Source organism: Trachurus trachurus, assembly GCF_905171665.1.
Source record: "Trachurus trachurus genome assembly, chromosome: 17".
NCBI classification, from domain to species: domain Eukaryota; kingdom Metazoa; phylum Chordata; class Actinopteri; order Carangiformes; family Carangidae; genus Trachurus; species Trachurus trachurus.
The window spans coordinates 13,765,569-13,786,017 of NC_139900.1; the positions used below are offsets into that span (position 1 = coordinate 13,765,569).

General features: G+C 44.6%; 2 protein-coding genes across 4 annotated transcripts in view; both read left to right on the forward strand.

The window, feature by feature from the left end:
* The window catches only part of prkci (protein kinase C, iota), a 38,665-nt gene extending 36,612 nt beyond the window's left edge, over positions 1-2,053 (forward strand). The window contains exon 18 of the mRNA XM_083991151.1: positions 164-2,053. Within this exon, the coding sequence (XP_083847277.1) occupies positions 164-251 (88 nt within the window). The 3' untranslated portion in view covers positions 252-2,053. The remainder of the gene's footprint in view (positions 1-163) is intronic.
* A 7,118-nt stretch (positions 2,054-9,171) lies between these two features.
* skila (SKI-like proto-oncogene a) overlaps positions 9,172-20,449 on the forward strand; it is a 36,248-nt gene continuing 24,970 nt past the window's right edge. For all 3 annotated transcript variants that reach the window (XM_083991061.1, XM_083991063.1, XM_083991062.1), the window contains exons 1-2: positions 9,172-9,287; positions 11,954-13,233. In XM_083991061.1, the coding sequence (XP_083847187.1) occupies positions 12,115-13,233 (1,119 nt within the window). In that variant the 5' untranslated portion in view covers positions 9,172-9,287; positions 11,954-12,114. The remainder of the gene's footprint in view (positions 9,288-11,953; positions 13,234-20,449) is intronic.

Here is a 20,449-nt window from a genome sequence, read left to right on the forward strand (position 1 = left end):
GTGGAGCTATAGAATAAAATCACAGTATAAGTGCATGATAAAAACTATATAAAAGATCAAAGACTGGATGAAGACTGGATAAAAGACTATAAATAAAATAAATAGCAACTAATATATAAAAAAAAAACGCTTGTAATTTACGCATCTCTTTTTCCCATCGCAGGGACATCGTCAAGAAGATCGACCAGTCTGAGTTTGAAGGCTTCGAGTACATCAATCCACTCCTGATGTCGGCGGAGGAGTGTGTGTGAGGGATGTGGCGTCTCGGCCCATACACACCACCACCAACCCCCTCGCCACCGCCACCGCCCCACCACCACCAACACCACCCCGCGCACACACAATACAACACACACACTCATGCACGTGTTAACATGGTGTCTCAGTGTCTTCAAGCTGCATGGTTACAAGACAACCCGACGACGACGTCGACCTTGTGTTCGAGCGCCGCACATGCACAGTAGAACGCTTATTTGCCAAAACCAGTCTCACACTCTGCCATTTATAACCACTTGCCCTTAAGCCTACCTTCTTTCTTAATTATTTTTATATCATGTAAATCTGCACTGATATCATTTTTTTCCTCATCGGGGGCCTCTTTATCAGTAGCCGACGAGGCTACGAAGTTCTTCCAAGGTCGCTGTACACCGGGGCGCGAGAGATGACAGACGAACTGAGCATCCTGTCCTTCCAGCTAGTGGGGCGTTTTCAATGCATATTTTATTTGTGTACATATATATAAATATATATATGAAACTACTATTGAGGATAATCGTTAGACAAGGCCTTTTTGTTTTTTTTTGTTTTCTTTTATGCTTCAAGCCACAGTTGGACAAAACTGGCAACTTAAATCGTCATGAAGTCATTTTTTGATTTAGCTTTGTCCCACCGCCCGCCCTCGGTAGAAGAAGCAGAATCATAACACTAGCATTTAAAAAAAAAAGAAAGAAAAAGATAAAAATTTATATATTTTTCTCATGTTTTATTTAACAACATGGCAGTCATGTCTTGTTCTGAGTGTTAACAGAACAAAAAAAAAAGAAAAGAGTTCAGACTTTGTTTAGATGAATACGAAACATCTGGTAAACAGCGAGTGAGTCGGCTTCAAGTCTCTCCTCCCAGAATGAAGGAATTTAAACAGCAGTATCCACCCGACACTAATGATGAGTCGATAGTCAAAACTGTGAATGAACGAGCTCGTTACGCTGGGAAATGGGCTGGAAGAGTAGCACACAGTACCTGAACGCTGGAGCACAGGTTTTTTTTTTTTTTTTTTTAATTTTGCTGTGCAGACCATCCATTAAAATATACAGTCACACAGGACCAAAAAAAAAAAAAGAAACATTTTTCTGAAAAATGTCTTGCTGGTACGTATTAGAAAGGTACAGTATATATATGAAAAATGTGCTGTCCGAAGTCATAGAATTTATATATTCAGATTTTTTGTTTTGCTAATTTTTAATACTATGCCTTTCTGAAAGTTATGGTCTGTTATCTTTTTTGTACTTTCTCCATTCCATGTATGTCTTTTTATTATTGTAAATCAAAATACTAAGAGATAGTTGAAACACAGAGTCTCAGCGGAGAGCCACACAGTGCAGCTGCGGTCCTAAAATGTGGCTCCAGAGCTGTGATCTGTGTCTGCTGTGCTCCATCTTTACCATATCTAACCCACAGTTCATTAGATATTTTGTAAAAACTGCTTTAAAGCGTATGAGAGCTGCGGAGACCCTTCTCTCTGTCCCACAGACTAACGACACTAAGTGATGACGCATGAACCTCCAGACTCTCCTCCAGTCGAAGCTTCTCTCTACTTGGAAATATTTTTTTTTTTGGGCTCACGTGGTGACAGGAGGAATTCATTCATTCTGTTATACATATTATTTCTGCTTTATTGTTACATTTTTGTGAATCTGATTTAATTTTTAATTTTTTTTCTTTTTTTTATCACTACATTGATTCCAAAATGTTACTGAGGTGAACCCGATGGAAACACTATTGTTGTATTTTGTTATGTTTTGGGGCTGTTTGCCGCCCACAGGACTCTGCTGAACTTTATTATTAGTGTTCAAAGAAAAACACAGATGGTAAAATAAACATTTTATTTCTCTCCTTGTGGTAATAAGTGATTGTGTAATTCATTTAAAGGAGCGATTCACTCGTCACGAGGAGCGCTTTCAGTCTGGATTAATTTACTGTATATAAAGCTGTATGTTTGAGAGAATAACCCTGAAGTTAAACAACGTATTTATGATGTAACCCTTTAGCTGGAGTTTTTAAGATAATAGCAGTTTATAGGCAGGTCAGGTCCAGTGAAAGATGACGTTGGATTGCATCATTGAAAATGTAGGATTCAGTGTTTCTGCAGTTTGAGAACTCCTAATGACTGACAAACGTAAGCAACAAGAAAATATTATAGCCAGTAAAGAGTAAAATATAATGTATAATAAAACAAACAATCATGACCAAGAATCTGCATTTTCAGATGTTGTGGATAAAAAAGTCCACCTTTTAGGATTTGTGAACCAATGTTAAGAAAAAAAAAAGTTTGCATAACCTGAAGTGACATGAATGAACTGGTCACATGCCTCACTCGAGCTTTTTTTCTTCTTTTTTTTTTACCTGTCAGTCGTGCTAAAGATACATTGAGACTCGTGCAAACACATGCCTGTCTGGGCAAACTTCAGACTGTGATGGTTTTACTGCCGAGAGCAGACCTGAGCTCTCCGACCCAGATGGGTGTCTGGAGAGAAGGGAATTAGTCGTTGAGTCGTTAAGCTGCAGCTTTTCCACTCCAGCTGCCTGTGTCTCTGTCTCCGCTGGTCACATGACTCCCCTGGCCGCCTGGCTTTCAGAAAGGCTCTCGGCGTCCCCAGGGGTGAAAAGGTCATTGACACCATTGCTCTCCCTATACTCTGCCCTCACACAGTGCTGAGAGGTGGGGAAACGGTGGGAAGGGGAGGGGGTCATGGAAATGATGATGTATCAAAAACTAATAAAAAGGATTGATTTGTGTGCTGCAATAACTCGGACAATGGCGGATAGAAACCCATTGTGTGCGGCTTATTTCACACCCTGCTCCACTAAACCATTGTATATTGTTTCAATTGAACCAGATTTTGTGGAAAATTACTCCCCTTGTGCGACCGCATGAGACAGATACAGCTCCGCCGCTCGCAGGACGAGGACAAATGCCTTTGCATAATTCTGTATTCCCATGGTGGCGTGTTTGACACTGTTCCTGTGCCCTCTCTGGTGGAGAATGGGGGCTATGCCTCCCCCAGGCACCGTGGCTCCACATCACCCTGTGGAAGACACAAGGAAGACTAACCTTGTATAATTAATGATGTAAAACGGAGGAGGATCTGAAAAAACATCCTGTTTTAATTGCTGTTATCTTGTTGGGTGTTTTTTTTTTTTTCTTCTTTCCATCCCTGAAGGGATTAATTAGGAAGTAGAAGAATCATACTCGGTGCTAAATACAGTCCCTTAGTAAAACACACACTGCAATTTAAGGTGCATCTAGTGCTCTACTTGGCACAGTCTGCACGCTATCACATTGCATTTACTGGAGCTCTTCACTGTAGTACTGAGGTAATGAGTTGTTCTGAGCGATTTCCAGCATCAGTGGTTAAATGCACTTGTTCCACCCTCCCAGTAAGGCAGCTACAAATTGGTGTGTGCTACTTCGGTGATTGTAATAATATAGAGGAGGCAGCTTGAGTGATAAAAAGAAAAAAAAAAACATTTGTTCCATCAGCAAACCGTTGAGACGACTCCTCACGACCACCACTCCAGAAAACACCTACACACTGAATGTAAACTAACGGGTAAGAAATAAAATTATAATAAAGGAGACCAGCTTCAGTATAAAAAAAATAGACTGATTATAAAACGAGGGAGAAACATACTTGCTGTAAACACCAGCTGCTTTACAAGAGAGAGATCCCAACATAATATACTGCTTTTGATGACATGCAGTATATGTCACAATCATTAAAAGTCTTTGTAAGCATCATCGTGTACTAATCCAGCAATAAAATGATATATTATTATACAGTATATGACATAATTAGATAATTAATAGGTGCAGCTGGTTTCCGCTACGTCTTTGCAGATCATAGACATTAGAAGAAGGAACTCATACAAGAAACTGCCTCTTTTAAAAAAAAAAAAAAAAAGGTCACAACAAGCCAAAGGAACAAGAGATGCAGGTTTGAGCCCCAGTGGTCCATTGGTGCGTTTGATCCTGTAAGATCATCGCAGGCTTTTTTATCTCGTATGTTTTTAAAGTGAAGTTGTCACATGAATGAGTGATGAGCATCAAGAGCCATGCAGGAGCTTGAATTAGCGGTGTGATCACAGGTATAAACGTGGTCCATACTGAATGTCAAGTGGCAGCGTTTGGAAATCCCCTGTGATGATGTGTGTTTGTCTCATTTCTGTCAGACAGTCTGGTTTCAGCTGCACTGCCACTGCTCTTTACCAGTGCAGCTTGTTTTTTTGTGTTTTTTGGGTGATATGTTGAGTTTTTCTTTGCACGACTGTCAACACTGTTAAGCCAGGCCTTTCTTCATTTAGGCCTATAACTGATATTGTATGTGTGTTCGTGTGATCGTCATCAGTTTCCATGATCATGCACCATGGCTATCTGATACCAGAGCCCTCTTTTTCTAAATCTGTACGACAGCTGTCTTAAATATAGATTAATAGATATATAAAATAGAAGTATGCATCGGTGTCTGTGGGTCTGAATTTTACGACGCTGGTAAAGAAAATCTGGGTTGATCAACTCCAGCGATACTATATCTTCTTAATATCAAACCGAAATCAATCCAGAGGCTTTTTAAAGAGAAAACAACTACCCCTCAGTCCTCCTGTATGTGTTAAAAAAAACACTGTAAACTTCTGCTGAACTTAACACAAGGCCTCAGCAGCCGGAGTGAGACAAATCATGTAGGTATTTTCCAAACTAACAGTCGTTGGAAATTCCATCAGTGATTTCGTACTGAGCAGCAGCAGCACAGACAGAAACAGAGAGAGATGGAGGCCTGTGCAGAGACAGGCTGTAACCTTTGGTTGATACCTGGTTGATTTGTCTGACACGTACACAGCTGCTGCTGAGGCCTCATATTAACCTTAGAAAACGTACACAGTACACGTCTCATATTGATTCTGCCCTCGGAGGGGGACCCGTACACGATCAGCATGGAAACTTTATTTCTTATTGACATGTTTTGGCCAAAATAACAGAGTTATATTATACTTGTAGGCCTACATGTCTTTCTCCAATATATAAAGACTCTTGCACTATTATGTAGTTCATTTTTCCCACTATTTGACACATTAGTCTTGTTTTAGACTTTGAGTGATGATGTTCAACTGAGGTTTTCATTATGAGTCTTTTCTTCCTCCTTAACTTTATTGAAAGTTGCAATAACAAACAAAGAATTCAGTCATTCCAGTTCACATTTTGTGCCATAGTAACAGCATAGTTACATACGTATGACAGCATAACAAGAGTCAAATAAAAGAGAGAAAATAAACAAATGAACAAAAATAAAATCTTAATGTGACAGACTTTGTAATTTTACATATAAAATGACAATTCATTATGAGTCTTGAGTTTAATAGAGAATGAGAATGATGGGGCCTTATGAAGCTCAGTGGGTAGAGCAGGCGCCCCATATACAGAGGCTATAGCCCCCGCCACAGCGGCCCTGGTTTGATTCCACCAGTGGCCCTTTGCTGCTTGTCATTTGTCTCCCCATTTCCTGCCTCTCCACTGTCCAAAGGCCCGAAAAGCCTCAAAAATATACTTTAAAAAAGAATAATAATGATCAGGAGAATAATCAATCGCTATTGTTTTTACCTCAGCAATTCCCTGGGTAGCACTTAACCCTTTAAAGTGCATAAGGGCCAAGTGAATAATGCATTATGACAGAATTTCAAAAAATATGAACCTTTACGCTTTGCATTATTTGACAGTTCACCTATACTGTATATGTTATGATGTGACTGATCCACAATAAATACAGTTTCTCAGCCGGTGCCAATATTCAGTGAAACTCTGTATATATAAAATGTATCAAGGCAAAAATCTACTTTAGATGTTGGTTCAGTGTTCATCATAAAATGTGCGCAGGGACATGGACACAACAGGCGACCAGCGATTTGTGTGTGTGTATGGGGAAAAACCAGCCTATTCCAGTTTTCCACAATATAAGGTGTTTAGATGCCACAGTTGGTTGTTATTGGACTTTCGATACCCAGACATATCCAAGTCCCTGAAACCAGGATCAGATGTTTATATCATGTGCAGCACCTGGTGGGATATTTGAGAATCCCAGTCATAACCAAACACACATCTAAACACCCTCAGTGGTATTCAAAATAATCCACTTGTATTGCTGTTTGAACTGTTTCTAAAACATAACCGTGATCACATCACAGTTTCCAGTATTTTGTCGACCTCCTGTTGAATTTTAGGGAGCCAAAACGATGACTTACCGTCTGCAGATATAAGTCACAAACAAAATACTTCAGAGACGGTTACTCAGTGTACAACGCATGGTTTTAATGTGGCTGCAAGATGAGACCTGACGCAAAAACCTGCTGACACACACACACACACACACCACAGAGAGAAGACAATGTGCTGAATGTCCGCCCTCTCCTTCTGACACCTCAGACCTCATATACCGCCACTCCAGCAAGCATCATTACCCCAAATTATAGACACATCCACTGAACAACTCAGGACATATTTCAATATCCACCATTGATTGCAGACAGGATGTATGAAAACGACTGTGAGGTGTCCGCCCCCAGGGTCCACTTAGTACAGAGTCCAATAACAGTTAGACAGAGTCTCGACTAATGGAGAGGCTTATCAATGGGATAGTCTGTTGCTGTCTGTCTGTGAATCCCAGCTCCCCCACCACTGTCCGTGCTATACCTCATCCCTCAGCTTTTTTTTTTTTTTTTGCTTTATACCGCTAATGAACAATCAGTGCTGGTCACATTATTGCACATATGAGATTGATTTACTCCCCGCAGCGCACAGAGTGATGTTATTACAGGAAAATCAATGTCCCTCTTGTTGTTCTCTGGGGCTGGACGGGGTGTACGCACATCTGCTCTCATAATACAAATGCTGACCTTGCTGTCAGAGAGTGAGCCAGAGAGAGAGGCTGCGGCGAAACGGCCGACGGTGTTGTTTATCAAAGCTTTATCAAGCCTCCATGCTCTCACAGACGTGTGACACCAGACTGTGGGTCAGTCAGCTGGCCATGGGTGTATACTCCAGCTGAAAAAACCCCAGCATATGTAGAGACAGAGCGCGATAACCCTTTCAGATTAAGACTCAAAAGCCGTTTCATAAATGATAGTGCGGTCATACTCAAGAGTAGAGATTGGGGAAGGGAATTAAATCTCCCTGAAATGAAAATATATTATCTATAATTCATAAAATCTAATTCCTGGTGGCTTCATACTCTGATTTTTATTAACTCCCATCATCACTTAAAGCACAATAGACTGCCCAGATGACCTCTTGACCTTTGGCAGAGGATAGGTCCATAAAAAGAGGGGGGAGGGGAACTATGGGAAAAGAAACCTCCCTTTTGTCCAGTCAGTTTGTCCCCTCTTATCCTCTCTCTCTCTCTCTTTTTTGTTGTTGTTGCAAACTTGGTAGAAAGCCAAAGAGATAGATAAACCAACTGTCGTGTTAGTTCATGGCGGCAAATGTCATCCAAGGACACATCAATAAACCTGACCTAACATGATTCAAACCAAAAACAATCAGAGACATGAAGCTGGATATGGGTTTGCACTAAAAGAGAGAGCAGGTGGTGTTCTTCCTTTAAAAAAATCTTAGAAAGGTGTTGAAAATCAGTCTGTTAGATGATTAATTGATTAGGTGATTGACAGAAAAAGAATCAAGCAAAAATACCTGAGCATAACATAACATTGCCTTTTTCAGCTTTTCATTTCTGATGGTTTTCTGCTTTTATTTGTCAATTGTAAACTAAATATCTTTAGATTTTGGCCGGATGAGCAGCCAAAACAAGATATTTAAAGATGTCACTTTGGATTTCCAGAGTAGTTTTCAATATTTACTAGGACAAAGTCACAGAGGTCAAGCTAACAATTTCACAACAGTTTATTTTCATTGAAATAACAGCAAGCAACTCACCATAATGACATTTCAGGGGGAAATATTCAAATTTTTACTGCAGTGTATTGCCACTTTTCAGATTAAGACTTCATATATTCTAATATCATTAAATAAAATCCATTTATAACGATACAATCAGTGGTTCACAATCATTTTAGCCAGCAATTGGCTGGGGGCTCCAGATCCCTATATGGGACCGTTAAAGGGTTTGTAAATTGTTGGATCCACCATTATCTCCCATCTTGTGGTCCTGTAGAGACACTCTCTAAACCTCCATTAAAACAACAACTTGAGTTTCTTCTTACCTTAAAGGGATAGTTCAACATTTTTGGCAAATTCGCCTATTGCCATAATTCCTATAGGCTAGTCATAGAGGTGGTTCCTTACTATACCTACGAACCTACCCTAGTTTATAGGGATTAGGCGAATTTGCCAAAATGTTGAACTATCTTTGAAGCTGGCTACATCGGCGGCTACAACCAGTTATTGTAGATATCAAAATGTGACAGTCTTGAAAAACTGATAGCAGTGATGATAACAGTGAAATACAAAAACTATTAAACCTGATATTCAGTCGGTGCCTGTGAATAAAAAAAATAAAAAAATAAAAAATAAAAATCATTGAATCATGTTTTTGGGTGAAACTACTATGTGGGGCCCGGTAACACACAGGTTTTTAATGAGCTGCTCTTTAAAAAAAAAAAAAAGCGCCCGCACTGTGGCTGCTTTGGTGCTATCTGTCCTCTCTCTTTCTCTACTAGCCTACTACTACTCTCTACCTACCTACTTCTGGAGGAAACAAACGCCCCAGACTGTGTGAGTGAGACAGGCAGACACACAGACAGACGGACTAACGGAGCGGCAGACAGGCAGATAGACAGTCAGACAGACAGACAGACGAGAGACACCCCCGCATAGTTTCCGTCAGCCGGGTGACGTCTCCGCCTCTCAGCCCGTGTGCAGTTGTGACGTTACGGCTCTGTAGTGAGCCTCGAGCTGCATCTTGTTGACGGTCCGCCAGGCTTTTCCAGTACTGAGAAGACCCCAGGCGAGAGAGAGAGTTAGTGAGTGGCGAGAGGACAGAGGAACACACGCAGCAGCGTTTCAGGCAAGTGTATTTTGTATTTTAATTTTAAAAACGAGACGAAAAAGGACGGAGCTTTGCTTTTTTTTTTTAATGGAAAATGTAACCAGTCTGTGGATGTGGCTGTTGACAGTCGGACGATTAACGGCCGAATTTGAATTCGAATCGTTCATTCTATTCTGAACGGACGGACGTTCGAGAGGAGAGGAGGGGGTAGAGAAGCTAACTGGTAAAGCCCGCTGTGTCGCTCTCTATCCGGGGGTTTAGCCTGCTGTAGTGCCGTAGTGTTAGCGCTCGGTTAGCCCACATTATCGGTCACTGTACCCCTGCCTTTTAGTCTCAGCATAGTAGCTGCCTGGTTTACCCTGCTCTGTCCGGCGTCGCAGCGGACAGACTCGGTTATCATATCGCCTCGCTTTCTATATCTATCTCTGTGTTGTTGCTGGGTGAGACTAGGCAAGTCTGGATTTATTTATTATCGCTCGCATTGCTTTTTGGCTGAAGTGGGTTAATTAAGTTAGCCTGGCTGTGCTGCACATAGCACATAACCCTCTTCAATACTACGCTGGTTGAACTGCTTCATGCACCGGGGGGTAAGTAAGCTGGGGGTAGTAGCTAAGCTAAGCTAAGCTAGGTAACGTTGAAAGACAAGATAATACGCGTTTCCCCCCCCCCACTTGATTTTACATACATTCATACTGTAACATCATATTATTTGTGTTTTCCTCATCGTATAAGTCTGTGTGAATGTTTGTTGTCAAAACATCGTCACGTAACGGGTTTAAGAAATAATGTCACACACACACACAAATGCGTAACGTTTAATGTCAGGCTAAACCAGGGTATCGGACAGGCACCTCTACCTGTGTGTGTGCGTTTGATTGACATAGGGAGGGGTGGGGGTGGTGAGCTTTGGCTGTAAACCCCACTATGCCCTCCACTAAATCGGCGTGTGTGCGTATAGCGCTGCTGGACCAGCGGTGCCTTCCTCCCCAGACCAGACTGTAGTGTAGACAGTGAATGTCATTATCAGCGCTGTCTGCATACCAGTGCCGCCGTGGCGAGCCAGCAGAGGAGGAGGAGGAGGAGGCGAGGTACAGTTTGCAGACTGGAGAGGAGGTGGTGGTGGTGGTGGTGGAGAAGAGAGAGAGGGAAGAGGAGGAGGGGTGGTGGTGCTCGCTGGGGACGGAGCAGCAGAGCAGGAGCATTATTCTCCGCGGTGTCCTTGCAGCAGCAAAAGGGGGGATACCAGGAGAAGTCATGAAAAGATAGGCTAATGTCTAAAAGGCAATAAATGAATATGGGGATGTTTATGAGAAATTGTTACTACGAACAAAAAATAAAAAATAAACATTGCGGGCGTTGTGATTTCTGTCAGAAATAATTATAAAAAAACGATCTTGTTGGAGGTTTTAGCTGCCAAAACCGAAGTCCTGTAATACACCGAGCAAGCTGAGGAGGAGGAGGAGGAGCTGCCTCTCTGAAGATCCTCATTTATTGGTCGCTGATCTGGTTTTGCAGTGTTTTTTTTTTCTTTTTCTTTTTTGTTCAATCGGCCCACGGTATTATTTGCCATTAAAACGCCCACAAACATCAACCCGTTTCGGAATCGAGCTCGAGGTGTGCACCGCAGCAGCAGCAGCAGCAGCAGCAGCAGCGGGGTTTTCACTCGGTGGAAAAAACGATAGGATGCTGAAATCTGCAAAAAAGCGAATGCAAATTTGAGGTCAATTAACCCAATGCATGTGCATTTATCCTTTTAACGTTTTATTTTGATAAATCTAGATATCAATTTAGTGCAGATGCATAAACGAAGCGCAAATGATACAGTAAATGTTGCATTTTGAAGCTGCTGTTAGTGTCATATTGCAGCAGCAGCCATTATCAACTACATGGCGTTTTAAATTGGGGGGGGGGCGCAAAGTGTTGTTTACCTTATGACGGTAAACTTAGTAATTCCGCAGTAATGCCTTATGGCAAAAGAAGGGGGAAACACCGCTTTCCACGCTGCTCTATGTCAAGCTGTGAACGGAGTGAGAGAAGGGGACGACTGCTGTTAACGCTTTTATCAATTGTTTTTCATGGAGTTGATGGGGTCAGCGTGGGGTAAGCAGACCCAGGGGAAGGCACAATATGGTAGGGAAGGGCACTTTCATTTGCAAAGTGAAATGTTTTTGACCATTGTGTATCAGCCTTACATTAACAATGTAATGGGAGCGGGGCAGGGTGGAGAGAGGTGAGGAGGGGGGTGGGTGTATTCGCTCAGGTTGTTATGTCTGGTCAACTGGTTTCGCTTGTTAAAATTCTCACTTTGTCCCAGCAAGTTTGTTTCAAAACCCTTAGTGAAAAAACCTTGATGGAAGTTTCCCCTGGGGTTCAATTACAAGGGCTGAAAAAAAAGCCAAAGCCTTGTGTTTGTGTGAAGTATGGTAATGACCATTTGGTTTAGTGGTCCATGCAAACAGCCATTGACCTCTTCAGCCCCCAGCCGGGACAGCAGCAGTAAAACATTTATACTCCTTATGGATATTTCCTGCTCCGCAAAGTTTTTTTGATGAGATCATTTTCAGTTTGTTTGTTTATTCCTCTACAGGGAAATAATTTATTAACTATAGTTTGGATAATGATGTTTTTTTTCCCTGCCTGATGTGTTTCCTAAATTCATGTTTTTTTTTTTTTTCAATGCACAGGAATTGGATCAGAACATTGAAAACTTCAGTCACCATCATGCATGTGTCCAACTACCAGAAGATTTATGTCATTTGAAAAGACTTTAGGAGGGAAATAAAGAGTCAGAGGAATACAAGAACTCAGTCAGCAGACAGAAACGACAATAACCCAGTGGTTAGACATGGCCAGCACCCAAACCAGTCTGAAAACCCCGTTCAAAGACTTGACTTCATTCAAGGGCAACATGAAGCGGCTGTACAGAGAGCGACTGGAGGACGCGCCCATCAAGAAGCGAGTGATTGCAGAGATCAACCTGAAGCGTCGGAGCTTGGATTCACTCCCCAAAACTCCTAAGGTGAAGCGGGAGCAGCCGGAGGATCTGCATCACGACTCTGACATGGATGTGGCGGGTCGGGCTGAACTACATGTGGGCTCTGCTAAAGCCCTGGACTTGAGCCCTGGGCTCAAACACACACTGGCCCAGTTCACCCTCAGCAGCCAGAGCTCCCTCGGGGGCCCGGCTGCCTTCTCAGCCCGAACCGGCCATGAGCACTCCCCGGCCGGCATGCCCCCCCTGCCCTCCCCTCCGGTCCTGGGAGGGGGCCCCCTGCTGGTTCCCTGCGACAGCTCCACCGAACTCACACACTCGCTGCTGGAAGGAGAGTCCATCTCCTGCTTCGTCGTCGGGGGAGAAAAGCGGCTCTGCCTGCCCCAGGTGCTCAACTCTGTGCTGCGCGACTTCTCCCTGCAGCAGATCAACACCGTGTGCGACGAGCTCTACGTCTACTGCTCGCGATGCGACGCCGAGCAGCTGCACATCCTCAAAGTGCTGGGCATCCTGCCGTTCAACGCGCCTTCCTGCGGCCTCATCACGCTGACGGACGCACAGCGGTTGTGCAACGCTCTGCTGCGCCCCGGGGCGGCCCTGCCCGCCGACCCCAGCGGTAAGCTGTCGACCCAGGGTCTGCTGAAGGAGAGCGAAGCCAGCTTCCAGGTGGAGCACCAGTGTCTGGGGAAGTGCCAGGGTCTCTTTGTGCCCCAGTTCTACACCCAGCCCGAGGCGCCCTGCATCCAATGTGTCGAGTGCCAGTTGCTCTTTTCGCCGCAGAAGTTTGTCATGCATTCACACAAGTCACCTGATAAGAGGACCTGCCACTGGGGCTTTGACTCGGCCAAGTGGCCCTGCTACCTGCAGCTCGCCAGAAAGTACCAGGGCACGCCAGAGGAACCCAAGCTCAAGCAGCTTTTGGACGAGGTCAAAGAGAAGTTCCACTACCAGCTCAAGAGGTCGCTAGACAAAGTAAGTGCAATGCAAAATGATGCTTTGTTTGCTTCGTCTCTGCTTGTTTGCATGCTATGTGGCGTCATTCATCCCCTTTCTGCTGAAGTAGCCGAAAAAACGTTCAGAAGTTCATCGATAATGTGCTTTTGAAATCTCCAAACTGGTTGGCCAGCTGTCCCTTCTTCTCGTCCGTCATGGCAGAGTCCCACGTTCCGTGTGTTCAGCAGGTTTGACAAGCCCACTTAACGGCCAATGTTTTCTTAAACCAGCGTTGACCCAGTATGTGTGACAGAGGACAGGTGGTGTCATTTTCTCTGGCCAGGTTTGAACAGAGGAGGTGAGGCCAGCTGGCCACAGCTGAAGGGGAAGTGCATCATTTGTCCCCCCAGGTCACCTGGAGGTCACTGGGTATGTCGCTGAACAAAAGGCCGGCATACGAGGCTCGGGCAGACTGCTTGAGTCAGATCTTTTTAAGTTGAAATGTAGAAAAACAATTGTGGTCTGCCAAAGCCAACTGGAGTTTGTCTTTTTGCACATTCCCACACAGTGGGAGAAAATGGAAAGCAAATCTGGTGCACACCAAAGCTAAAGACATTTTTGGCTGCTTAGACATTGTATGACATCTGTTATAGAGTTATTTTATGAATTCTGTTTCCTAGCAACTTGGACAAAATACAGGTGCTCCATGAAATGAAATATCTAGCTGTAGTGTGAGCTACAGGATTGGAACTTGGACATAATTACTGATCCATTTACCTCCAGGCAAACTTGAAAGTGAAATAGCTTTATCACATTATGTGTATTTATCTTGTATTTAGTGTTTATCTGAAAGCCTGAATCCTGCAGGATTTTCCCATTCCTCTTATTCTTCTGTGGTAAAAAAGAAAAAAAAATCTCATCAATGCAGTATCTAAATCATGAGGGCAGCAGGCCTCTTGTAAAGCTTTAGATAGTTTCTCTGCCATTGGCTGGTTTATCTCATGACCTCCATCTGACCACAGTGGACTGCCCTGTCTGTATTGTATTGAAGGTTAAGTAGGTGTTGTGTTTTTGTCTGTTGTTGCTGCGGGTTGTTCACACACAGACTACCAGCTGGGATCGGTTTACAGTGAAGTTTAAAAAAAAAAAAAAGGAAACAAACAGTTTAACCAGCATACCACTCATTTTGAAAAGAGAGGGGACTCTCCGACAACCTGTACTGGTAAGATTTGTTTGCGTTTGTGGTTCAGCACAACAGACACAGTACAGGTGAGGGGGAACACGTTTCTGGAGCACGGGAGACACGTCGTGAACTGTTTGTGTACCTTAGATAAAGAGATGCTCTCGTCTTTGTCTTGTTAACTTTGTGTGTGTGTGTGTGTGTGAACGTACCGGAAATACCGTCTGCTGTCTAGTCTAGCGTCCTGACCGCATTCCTGTCACACCTCTTTTCCAATTGTCCTCCTTCTCCTCCTCCTCTTCTTCCTCTTGCCACGGTGTAAGGTATGTCTTTTGGAAAGTCGTAGACGTGCTGCTCTGTCAAATACGCAGGAGACATTTTGATTTCCACAGAGGATTCCTTGCTATCTTTGTGGTGTGTGTTTTTTTACGTGTGAAAAGCTGCCAACCTCAGTGTGTGTAATGAGCTGCTAACTAGTGGCTAGTATGACACATCTTCATCATCATAGTCTCTCTCTCTCGCTCTCTCTCTGTCTCACACTTTGCCAGGCTCTCTGGAGCCTCTGTCTCCACACAGTTTCAGGTGTTGTTGTCTCTCTGCGGGGTGATTTCTCAGTAGCTTTTTTTTTTTTTCGGTTTCTTTTTTTTACCTTGCCACTTTTGTTTATTGTTAGAGGGGAAGGGATGAGGATTTTCTCATATCCTCTCTCATTTTTCAGTTACTTTTGAGGGGTTGCCTCAATCAGAAACCATGAAAAATAGATTGCAGAAGTGAAATTTATGCAACAATCATGTCCGTGTATACAGACACACACGCAGAGGCACAAATGTACAAATTCCTGGAAAGACAGTTGCCTGTGAGTCTACAGGAAGCAGGTGATTTTGGCATGAAAAGAGGATGCCACTCCACCAACCCCCTCTTCCACACTGGAGCGGATGTACGGGTGTGTGAAAGGTCAGCGGCCAGAGAACAAGGTGACCTGGCTGCAGTGTCCTGCTTCACGCAGTCAGGACGCAGGGGTTCCCTTCCCAAGTCCAGCCGCTCTTCTGTTTATGTGTGTGTGTGTGTATTATTTGTGTAATGAAAGTGTGTTTAACTGAGCAGGAAGTGAGGCAGACGGACATGTCTCTCACCCTGAACATCCTCCAGACTCTGTCCAGCCGCCTCCACTGCACTGGCTGTGTGTGTGTGACTCATACTTTCCACATCCCAGTGGATGTTAAGGCCAGCCAAGGCAGCTCACAGTCACACATGCTTTTTTAGAAAGATGGGCTGCGTCGGTGTGTTGTTGGTCTAACCCCGGCTGGAGACCCTTTTCCCACTGGCCCTTATTTATACACAGTGTCAGTGTGCACATTTACAAGCAGTTCATAGTTTTTTGGTTTTTTTTTTTTTTTTACCGGTGAGCTCTGGGACCTCTAGAAGAGAAGAGACACAAACAAGGGGAGCCTTCTGGAAGTTTTTTCCCCACTTTCTCCAATGGCTACTAGTAGTCTCCCATATCCTGTTAGGAGTGTTTGGTTTTGAAAAGGTGCAGTTAAAAACCCCAGGACTTGCTCTTTATAAACGGGGCTTTGTGCCCTGGAGCACGGCTGCCATGTCTACTGATCCCTGCTGTGTAAATAGAGTTTGCTAGACAGACGCCACTAACGGACAGCAACAAGCCGAAGCCTTATCTCCAGAGTTAGTTTAGTATCTGACAGACAATGAGTTCATTTTGCCTACAGGGGCTGTGACGGACACTCGTACTTTCCACTGAGACAAGATCATGTGTCGTCATTTTTTTTACTTTTTTTTTTTTTCCCCTGACAAGAAAGGAAGTAACAGAAATTCCAATTTGATGATCATCCTCACCATCTTGTGAAATATCCGTCTTGCTGGAGGGACATTGTGTTTGTTTGGGTTCGTGTTTGTGTGTGTGTACATGGCATGTCACCAGACAGCGGTGTATTACAAAATGTCTGAATGACAAAATCGCCAGAAGTAGTCAGTGGTTATATTAGGTCAGGTTGTGTTTCGTCAGACAGACAGACACAAAGGTCATTTCATTTGTACTGTTTAATGTGTAAACAATTAGCGAGCCATAAAACTGCTGGTGCCTTTCAGTTTGAATGACCAGAGTTGTGAATTCCCACCTCCAACATAAATCTTTATTTTCATAATAGAAAAAGAAAAGAGCAGGAACAGTCATTACAAGCTGATATTTGAGACATGTTTGCAAAGCCTTACTGAGCATAATCCCGTGATATAGCGACACCGTGAACATAGCTGCGTGCTGCTTATTTGCCTCGGCCTTGTTTGTAGCGTTGTGCTGGCCCAGAGTCAGAAGTGTCAGACGGAGAGAACAGCCTTCCTCTGTCTGCCTCCCCGGCCGGGCTGACACAGTGGCTGCGGCACAGACGGCAGACAGCTGCATCTCTCTGGCTTCCTCTATTTGCTATTTGGAAACCAGTGACTTCATTACCGCAGACCAGTGCAGCTGCACTCTCTGGCTGTCTCCTGGGCTGTCTGCTCTGTCTGTCTGTCTGTCTGTCTGCCTGTCAGTCATTCTCCTGGGCTGTATCTAATTGGATTTTGGCAGGCACGCTAATCGTTCACTGTGCTGCCTTTTGCTATCTCTTCCTCCTCCCTCCATCTTGACGTCAGTCTCCCATCTGCCTGCTTCTCACTTCTCATCTTGACTTCAGACTTCAGTTGACCTGGCTCTCGGTCTGCTCTTCACTCTGCTCATCATCATCATTCCTGTCTTTTAACTCCGACGGCTCTGCTGTCAGCCACATGTGTCTGTAAACAGTCAATACCCCCTGGGCCCCAATCAGCGGACAGTAACAAAATAAGCAGCCAAATGACCCGATAAGTCGATCGTTACATAAGCAATAAGACCACTTGTGTGCGTCTGCAAGGCGGATGAGAAGAAAGCCAGTGGCTATTGATCGGGTCTCCGACCTTGATGGATGTGGCGAGTTGCCGGGTGACACAGACACTGAATAGAGGAGGAAATGGACCAAGACAGGGAGGCAAGGAGGAAATGGTAGAAGAGTGAAACGAGGAGACTCAGTTACAGGGACCGCAGCTGGTGTTGCATAAGTTCCCGTCTGTGTGTTAAGACATGTGCACCAGTCTCCCAAGTTAACCTCACCTCTGCCTCTGCTGTTGCCTGCCTTCATTTCTGTAACTCAGACAGGCTGCCAGACAGCGGTAGCGTCAGTCAGACACAGAAAAGGCTATGTGTGGTCAGAAAACACGCCGCCTCTGGGGGAGGAACACAAGCAAATGAGGTAAGGGTGTAGAAGATGAGGGGGTAAGACCGGGACAGCTGCGTCTGGCTGTTGTCTCAACTCATAAACTCCTCTATACTTTGGTTGTCTTGCCATGAAACAAGCTGTGTGAGCCAGGTTGTTACACGGGGGCTTGTTGGGCCCCAGATCTTCTTTCTCTGAGTTGAAAATTAACCCTCCCCTCCCCTCCCCTCCTCTCCCCTCCTCCGTCAAAGACCTGAGCTACACCACAAATCTCGTCTGGAGCAGCCCTCTCGGTTGGCCAATCACATGCTGGATAGCTCGCATTTCCCCAGCTAATATGCTCCTTTGCCTCCTACTACCCCAGCCCAAGACACACACACACACACACACACACACACACACACAAACACATGTTTTTATGTCTGTGCATTTTCCAAAGAACAATTATCCGTTTATACTGAATACACAGCAGCTCCTTTGAACACTGGCCCAGAGTAACCTACAGTCCGTCACGTCTGTATGTAGTTTGATGTGGAAGACTGTGTTCCCTGTACACAACACCCTGTGCTTTGGCCCAGTGTTTGCTGCCTGTTGTAAAGGGCTAAATGGGGCCCCGCAAGGTAGGAGGGGCTTAGCCGAGAGAGAGAGGGGCCTCCGGTATGTCACCATCAGGTCAGTGCCAGTGTCACAGCTCCATAACTGCACCGCGGCTCACTATAGTCGTAACTCCTCGGTCTCTTTCTGAAATTGACAAGTATCTTTCTCCAGTTTTTTTTAAAGACTCAAAACATTTGAAAACGTCACAGGGGCTCAGCCACAGCTCAGCGAACCACCAGAATTAGTCGTGCGCCAGCTCACAGCACTTTTCCTGCGCACCACAACAACCCCAAAGTTTAAAAAATGTATCATTGGTTGGCTGCTGGTTATTTCCCACCCCAGCTGCAGCTTGTTATTTTTTCACTGTTTCCTTGGCTTGGGCTTTCTTCTCCCCCCACATCACCGCCTGAAGAAGATAATGTGCTGCCATGGGACTGATGTGCACTCGCCACAGCAGCAGATAGGTCAGTCCAGATACACTGGAGCCTGTGCCACATCTGCCAACAGTCTCATAGACTAAACAAACTCGTAAAGCCCCTCCCAGCCAAATGCCCCGTGGGCTTTAAAAGAGCCCTGGACTGACAGCCTGTTTGCATGTTCACTGTGTGCTCTGGTTATCCCCGCTCAGAGCATCAGACCAGTTTGTTGCTTTTAAGGAAAACGAAAGCGAGAACAAGTGAAAAAGAGGGAAATATAATAGGCTACAAGTTCAAACAAGACTGTAAGAAGAGAGACATGTCTGACAAGCTTCCCTGGGTTGTTCTTGCACGAGACTGAAATAATGAGGAGTCCTGGTATTAATTAATGGATGTGTTGATGAAAAGATTAACTGTCCACTATCTGGTCTCCCTGGGAGACGGTCAGAGGATCTGGTCGTGTGTGCGTCGGGGGCCAGGGAGTCGGAGGCGAGGGAGGCGATACTGTAAAAGGACTGTGGGAGACCGACTGCCAGCCTGCGTGTTGTGTGCGAGCGGAGAAAATGCGTTTGCATTTGAAAGACTCCTCTGTGCCGCCTTCCCGGTGGGAACAGTGATTAATGAAGATCTAAATGGAGAGACCCAGAGACGGCACTTTCCATAGGAGTGCCATATACACAGCAGACGTGCACACACACACGCACACCATATAGGCACTTAGACTCCCTCTCTCTCATATTTTCTCCCACAGCTCCAGTCTCCCAGACAGGGAGATAAACACAGGATATCAAAGGCGTGTCATGAGTCCCACTGGGCTGCCACCCGGCACATCCACAACACATTAAGCTCAGCCACTACACTGATCAATTATGCATGTTGCAAACACAGGGAAATCAGGGGAAAATAGTCGGTCTGTACGATTAAAAGGAATCCCCATTTCTCCACTTTGCCAGTAATGTTATTTGCGTGTTTGGTAATGGCTCGTCGTCAGTATTTCCCCATATGTAAGTGATTCTGCTGCTTCTGCGATGCTTGATTAAGTGTCCACGTTCTTTTGTCAAACGGTCCCCTGCGCTTAATTTCACACAACAATGGCAGCCAGGTTAAGTGCTGCCACGGCCCATGCTAGTTTTGACCTCCCGCCTACGCTCAAGATGAAAGCGGAGAGCACAGCGAGCCGCTGAGAGATGTAAACTTGCCAAGCTCGAATAGATGATGACTTGTCCTGTAAGTCCTTTTATTTTGCAGCTTCACCTTTGCTCCACTAACATCAAACTCCAACTGCTTCTTTTCCCTTTTCACTGCTGGCTGCCTCTATACCCTGTAAATCCTTATCTCACCAGGGGCCCGACGGATGTGGCTCAGGACGGACGGGGCGCTGTAAAGTTATAGCAACTGGGAAACAAGCTGCATTAGCGGAGGTGGAAACAAGTGACATTTTGTGGTTTTGCTCAGACTTTTATCTCTCTGCGCCTCAGCCTCAACCCTGCCGAACGCTGATGTGTTTATCTCACCGCTATATTCCCACCTGCAGTGACGCCGCTCATGGGAATCATCTGTCTCCCTGATATTTCTTAGGGCAGACACACACATGCAAACATGCAGTCTTCCTTGCCTCATGTCCCTCGGGGGTCCACACACCAGCTCATCTAGCTCCTGTAAATAGCGGGCTTTCTTCCCTCTGGAGTCCCACTACAGTCCCACTGTATGTCTTTACTGTGTATGCTAATGTAAGTAGTAGAAAGTCCTCCAGGTCATTGACCTCTAGATGCAATTAATTACATAGAAGCTTTCATAAAACATATCTTATGTATTTTATT